At 38.9% G+C, this 7,500-nt stretch overlaps 1 protein-coding gene across 1 annotated transcript in view; it reads left to right on the top strand.

Moving 5' to 3' along the window:
• osbpl7 (oxysterol binding protein-like 7) overlaps positions 1-7,500 on the top strand; it is a 31,966-nt gene that overhangs the window by 759 nt on the left and 23,707 nt on the right. The window contains exons 2-3 of the mRNA XM_034194100.1: positions 5,345-5,560; positions 7,187-7,330. Of these exons, the coding sequence (XP_034049991.1) occupies positions 5,429-5,560; positions 7,187-7,330 (276 nt within the window). The 5' untranslated portion in view covers positions 5,345-5,428. The remainder of the gene's footprint in view (positions 1-5,344; positions 5,561-7,186; positions 7,331-7,500) is intronic.

Below are 7,500 nucleotides of genomic sequence, written 5' to 3'. Positions count from 1 at the left end.
TAATCTAGAACCATTTTAATGAAAAATACAACATTTGTGCCTTTTTCATCTTAAACCCAAATGCTGCCAATAATGCAAGGATGTGTGAAGTACTTTTGGCGGTAACAGGTGCTTATAAAGAAAGTGACATTTTTAGATTTGGCAAATGGGATTTCTTTCATTGATGGCAGAGCTGGTTGGTGTGGTTCTATTACCATATTTAAAGATTTTTTATGTAATTACAGTTTAATCCCATCCTTTGGAATGATGCAGCACTTTACTGCCTGAATCACAGTGGGTTAATCCAATTGAAAATCTTTGGTGGAAGTTGAAGAAAATGGTCCATGACAAGGCTCCAACCTGCAAAGCTGATCTGGCAACAGCAATCAGAGAAAGTTGGAGCCAGATTGATGAAGAGTACTGTTTGTCACTCATTAAGTCCATGTCTCAGAGACTGCAAGCTGTTATAAAAGCCAGAGGTGGTGCACCAAAATACTAGTGATGTGTTGGAGCGTTCTTTTGTTTTTCATGATTCCATAATTTTTTCCTCAGAACTGAGTGATTCCGTATTTTTTTTCCCTCTGCTTGGTCTAAAAAAGTAACCGTTACTGACTGCCACAATTATTTTTCCTGATTTCTTAGTGTTTCTTAAAGCCAGAAAGTTGCCATTTGAAATGACTTTAGTTTTGTGTCATGTCTGATCTGCTTTTTTTTCTACAAAATTAAACAACTGAATGAACATCCTCCGAGACCGGCGATTCCATAATTATTGCCAGGGGTTGTAGTATTTAGTTGTATAACCAGTTTTTCATGATTTCTTCACATTTGTGAGGCATTAATTTTGTTGGTTTGGAACCAAGATTTTGCTCGTTTACTAGTGTGCTTGGGGTCATTGTCTTGTTGAAACACCCATTTCAAGGGCATGTCCTCTTCAGCATAAGGCAACATGTGCTCTTCAAGTATTTTGACATATCCAAACTGATCCATGATACCTGGTATGCGATATATAGGCCCAGTAGTAGGAGAAACATGCCCATGTCATGATGCTTGCACCAACATGCTTCACTGTCTTCACTGTGAACTGTGGCTTGAATTCAGAGTTTGGGGGTCGTCTCACAAACGGTCTGCGGCCCTTGGACCCAGAAAGAACAATTTTACTCTCATCAGTCCACAAAATAATCCTCCATTTCTCTTTAGACCAGTTGATGTGTTCTTTGGCAAATTGTAACCTCTTCTGCATGTCTTTTATTTAACAGAGGGACTTTGCGGGGGATTCTTGCAAATAAATTAGCTTCACACAGGCGTCTTCTGTCACAGCACTTACAGGTAACTCCAGACTGTCTTTGATCATCCTGGAGCTGATCAATGGGTGAGCCTTTGCCATTCTGGTTATTCTTCTATCCATTTTGATGGTTGTTTTCCGTTTTCTTCCACGTGTCTCTTTTTTTTGTTTTGTTTTTTTCCCATTTTAAAGCAATGGAGATCATTGTGGATGAACAGCCTATAACACTATGTAACAAATTTTTATTTTTGTTTTGTTCCTGGGTACACAGTGTGTTTTCCTAACCTGTTATGCCTTAAATAAATAGAAAATAGCTGTTATTCCACAGAAACTTTGCTTCTGTGATCAGGACAATATTTTGAAATTTGTCTGTTTTCAAGAATATTCTTGATTCAGCTTCCCTACTACTGAGTAGTCTTCTAGAATATTCTTTAACTGCTAGAACTGTCCAGAATTTTCTACAAATTTCAAGAAACTTTTAGAACTTTCCAGAACGTTAAAAAAAAATAAAATCAAAGTTTGTGCTGAATGTAGTCATTTTTCCATAGACTTTAGACATAAGCAGTTGAAATATAACACTTAGAAGCCATCCATCCCATCCATCCATTTTCTTCCGCTTTATCTGGAGTCGGGTCGCGGGGGCAGCAGCTCAAGCAAAGCAGCCCAGACCTCCCGATCCACACACACCTCCCCCAGCTCCTCCGGGGGAACCCCAAGGCGTTCCCAAGCCAGCCGAGAGAAGTAGTCCCTCCAGCGTGTCCTGGGTCTTCCCCAGGGCCTCCTCCCAATGGGATGTGCCCGGAACACCTCTCCAGCAAGGCGTCCAGGGGGCATCCGGAAAAGATGCCCGAGCCACCTCAACTGACTCCTTTCGACGTGGAGGAGCAGCGGCTCGACTCCGAGCTCCTCCCGAGTGACCGAGCTCCTCACCCTATCTCTAAGGGAGCGCCCAGCCACCCTGCGGAGGAAACTCATCTCGGCCGCTTGTACTCGCGATCTCGTTCTTTTGGTCATGAGCCAAATCTCATGACCATAGTTGAGGATCGGAACGTAGATCGACTGGTAAATTGAGAGCTTTGCCCCCCTACTCAGCTCTCTCTTCACCACGATGGTCCGATACAGCGACCGCATCACTGCAGATGCTGCACCGAACTACTGTTATTCTGAACACTACTGTATAGACATAGTAGAGAAGCTTGAATCTTCGACTGGACTGGGTTGCTTGACGCTAGGACGTTTCGCTTCAAATCGCAGAAGCTTCCTCAGCTAAAATTCTTGCTCTGGAAGTTGTAGCTGAGGAAGCTTCTGCGATTTGAAGCGAAACGTCCTCGCGTCAAGCAACCCAGTCCAGTCGAAGATTCAAGCTTCTCTACTATGGAAACCACCTGGACAACTGAGAGCCTACACAGAAATACTGTATAGACAGTCAAATTGACACTGCCAGTGAAAACGTTACCTCCTTGGTGTAGTTAAATTTGAATGCTTACTTATAGTATATGAATACTTACAGCATTATATATCCAGCAAGCTTTGAGGGACAACACATCACTGAGCAAGTTTTTTATGACTTCTTTGGGATTTTGTCATGATGTTACTTCAACCATTGAAATAATAAATATTTTCGCCTTTGATCAAACCTCTAGCTACATTGCTTGCAGAAATATAGTGAACATGTTTTATGGTCTATGGATTGCTTGACCTTTGACCAGGCTTTTCTCAAAGCCAGTCATCTGAAGACACTACCCAAGTAATGTTCCCACCAAGTTTGGTAAAAAAAAAAAGTCTTGCTGGTTTTGTTATTTTGTACAAGCACACAGCACTGGTCACAAAACCGTGCTCACACAGTGGTGTGCAGAGCAATAATGAGCTCACGCTGTCAAATCAAATCCATCTATATACATTTTATCTCCTCTTGTGGTTCAAACAAGAAAAACATGATGTGTTATCTATTCTGCAGATTTATCTCTGAAATCTCACTTACTGTATCTCCAGAATCTGAGGTCTCAATTCACATTTTCGGTTGTCAGCAATGGCGGTTCTACATTGAATTACTTCCCGGGCGAGACCCCCTCCGAGCGCCCCCCCCCCAAAAAAATTATACAAACAGCCATTTAAAAAAATTTATTTTATCATTATTTTTAATATTTTAGAAGTGCCTCTGAAATTGAAATTGACATAAAAAAACGCAGACTACAATATAACTCTTAGATTAGATTAGACAGAACTATTGATCCTTTCAGAAGACTCCCTCAGGGAAATTGTGGTTCCAGCAGCACACAGGGTAAGAAACACACAGAGTATCATAACTGAAAGTAAAAAAAAACAGTTTGCAAATATAAATATAAATACCAGCCATACTGATTAATACTTTTTTTTTATTACTGTTCCTCTCATTCCCAACCTCTGTCTTCCTGTTACTCCTCCTCCCCCTGAGTGAGGAGTTGTACAGTCTGATGGCCTGAGGGACAAAGGAGATTTTCAGTCTGTTGGTCCTGCACTTGGGAAGGAGCAGTCTGTGGAACATCCATGAACTACAAAACATCCATGAATTGCAAATTTGAATAAACATGCCCTTACATTTTAATGTCTGTCATTAGATGCTATATTAATCTGTCTTTCATGGAGGAACAATTAGCTCTTTTATTAAGGTGCATATACTTGTGTCAAGCTTACCAATTTTCCTGCAGGAATACTTACTTTTTTTAAAATAAACATATCCAAGGTCACTCCCTGTCATTCTTTCATATGCTTAAGTAGCAGTAAGCAGTTCTGCTCTGAAATATTAATTTTGGATTTTGTAACATCTAATAATCTGTTTTAAAGGAATTTGCAGTAGTTCATCTTCTTCTGAAAAATTCAGTCTCAGAAGTTTGTAAAATCCTGTTTGCTTCATGTTCATCATATGGCTACACCAATAAGCACGGCGGTGTGCACACTTAGTAACGATATTTAATTCTCCAGGTTTTCTTTAGACCCAAAATGATGTAGCAAAAGATAAGCGTAACCTTCAATGTTACTTTTTTTTTTTTTTTTTTTTTGGACAAGCATCAACTAATATCAGGTTGAAAAGTTGACGTGCTTCTCATTTAATTTTTACAGATGTGGGACAAAGTCACAATTAAGTTACTCTCAATTCATGAATCAACAAGTCCCAAGTCAAGTCTCAAGTCATAATTACCACCAAGTATTTGCAAGCTGACTTGAGACTTGACTTGGGACTTGCAGATTGATGACTTGAGAAGGACTTGACAGTGACTTCGTCCCACCTCTGCATTTTTCAACCCAGTCTCAATCTGCAGAATTACACTGTGTGCTCTTGTGTGTGCAGATCCCCATCACTTTATTAGATTAACATCTTCATTTGTTCTCTCTTTACACTATTTTCTAAAGTTGATGAATTAATTAGGCATTATGACAGGAGTAATATCATACTTCTACTTGTTAAGCCCTTTTCTTACTTTCATTGATATGCTTCTGGGATGCATACCCTTGAGATGGATAACAATGGACAACTGGGCTTTAAAACAGTGCTCTTGGCTTCTATTCCTTAATCTGTTCCTCAATATGTATCCGGTTTAGTTTTTTTGGTTCAGTTCTACATTTTAGACTGCATTTAGCCTCAGGCTGCTTTTGACTGTTATGTGGTTGTATGTTATCATGACGCTTGATTTCAAGTTGAACCAGTTTCATTTCATCACTGCAGTTTATGGAAGAAAAAGCAGCATGTGCACCTTTGTGCAATTTCCACTAAACGTGGTCTATGGATAAAGGTTAGCCTCAGAATTGCACTTGAAGAGTTATTTTAGGCAATTTCTATCAATCTTGGTATGTCAGTGAAGGTTGATCCTGAAAATTTCTTTTAAAAAACCCAACTCATTTTGGCAAAGGTCACATGATTTGGACTAAATGTGGCACACACACACAGTGTCAGCCAGAGATAATTCATTTGGGTTAAGGTCACTGGAGCCAACTGTCAGATTGCTGTAGCTCTTACTGTTTTAATGTTCACAAGTACTATAACCTAGTATTGGTAAATTCAGGGCCATTCAGCCACTGGCTAACCTAATCATCCTGACCTGACAGGGGGCTTGTGGCAGATTGCAGCAAATCTCTGTTCAAAACCAACCAATCACAGCAGAGACAGGAATCTGAGACCTAGCCTCCAACATGGATTCCTACGGAGATTCGCTCAAACGCAGCCAATCACTGGCGAGCATGCTGGAAAAAACCTCGCTGACATGGAATAAGCCATCGCTCTCTCACAGCACCAGCACTCTGTCATCTCGTCATTCCAAACAGGTGGGTCAAAGGTCGCTCTGCAGATGATACGAGTTTAAGGAATATGGAGGTTATGTCAGAATTACAATAAAACCGGCGCTGGTGTTCGTATCTGTTCTGCAGAACACAGTTGTAGAGGTGAGATGTTAAATGAAAATGGTTACAGGAATAGTAGGGTACGTTTTCCTTCCTTTCATGATACGCCCTTACCACAATAAAACCCTCAGTAACATTTGATTCATGCTGTAGTTTTTCTGTTTATTCTCAGGTGACACTGGTTGTTTTGCATGATGCCACATTTGTGAGGCAGCTGTGCTTCAACTATTTTTTTTATCTGAAAGGCAAATCTTAAGTGATTTAAGATAAAAAAAAAACAAACAAACAAGAAAAACAACTTTCAGTCTTCAGATGTCCACCAAGAATGAACAGTCTCCAATGTTCAGTCTGTACAATGATGCTTGTATTTACATCTTTTGAGTGTTGCATGAGATTAAATCATTTTGCAAAGCAATTGTTTGCTATTTCAATCACTTTCAAAACAATTCACTATCAATCAATTGGGTCATTTGCCATTTTGTACAACTTAAAACTTGAGTATTTTTTAATTTCAGGTTCAACAAATCACAGTTGAGGAAGAGGATCAGAGTTTGTTAAACCTCGTATTTAGCCTCACTGGTTATTGAGATGCAATTTTAGTAGGTTTCAAGGTCAATTAAGCATTTTTGTCCATTTTCAAGAAAAAAAATTCAATTGGATCAAATAGAAATTTGGGGTCTTGGGATAATTGTAGTCAAAATCTGCTATCTAGCCTTAGTGGTTACTGAGATTTCAGTAGTGGGTAGATTTTGTTATTTATGACTGGTACCATAGTCATGCTTCAGTTTCTGCCAAAGTGTTCTGTTCGTGCCTGTGTAAGGTTATACCTTACAAATTCCCATTATCTGATTTTTCTGCCCATGTGCTAGAGCACATGCAAACCAATTCTTCTTACTGCATTTTCCCAACGCTTTTCCAAAAATCTAAAGTTTGACTGTTAACATCTCAAAATTGTCTTCTTTTGAAGAGTGAGGCATGCTTTTCATAGGTTTCATGTTACAGAGAGAATGGAAGAATCAGTTATGTTGTACCTAATTGTCCACTTTCATGTACTTTTACACAAGACTACCACTCATCTGCAAAAACTAAATCCTGTTATTCACTTTTGGATCACAATTTATCATGACATCACAAAATTTTTGAACATGTTTAAACCTTTCCCGGTTTCTCACAAAGTTCTACAACACTACTTTTGCACCCAATTTAAGCTCGTGATTGGGTATCTAATCCTTTTTTCCCACTGAAATCTGACATCAGTTATCAAACATCTGAGAGGCTTAATTTCTATTTATTTATATTTTTTTTATGTTTTATTGATGGAACAGCCAGTTCATCATTTTCTAACTTAATCAACTGAATGAAACTGACAATCTCATTAGCAGGGTTGGGTAGGATTACTTTGAAATGTAATCCAAAAGTAATCAGATTACAAGTAATCCAAATGTATGTACATACATACATGTAATCCACATGTATTCTTTCAAAGTAATCCTACCCAACCTTGCTCATTAGGAAACATAATTTACCTCCCACTGATTGTCTTATCTGTAGATCACCAAAGATTGGGAAGTGATTGATGATCTTCTTGTGGAGACTCATGCAACAAGTGACGGTTCCAATGACAGGACCACTCCTGGAAACTGTGAAGGATACCTGCTGAAGAGGAGAAAGTGGCCACTCAAAGGATGGCACAAAGTGAGACTTCCATCATTCCTGTACACTCTAAGAAATTAACTGCTGTCTCAATGAGAAAAAGTGGTGTAATAATTTGCATAGTTTTTTTTTAAAGTTATTTCAACTTAACTAAAGGTTATTTCAACTTAACTAAAGAAGTCTTGTGACAGTTGAAAGTTGAAATAACTAAG

The sequence above is a fragment of the Thalassophryne amazonica genome, chromosome 18 (genome assembly GCF_902500255.1).
Source record: "Thalassophryne amazonica chromosome 18, fThaAma1.1, whole genome shotgun sequence".
Taxonomy (NCBI): Eukaryota; Metazoa; Chordata; class Actinopteri; order Batrachoidiformes; family Batrachoididae; genus Thalassophryne; species Thalassophryne amazonica.
This window is presented reverse-complemented; position numbering and strand designations above follow the sequence as displayed.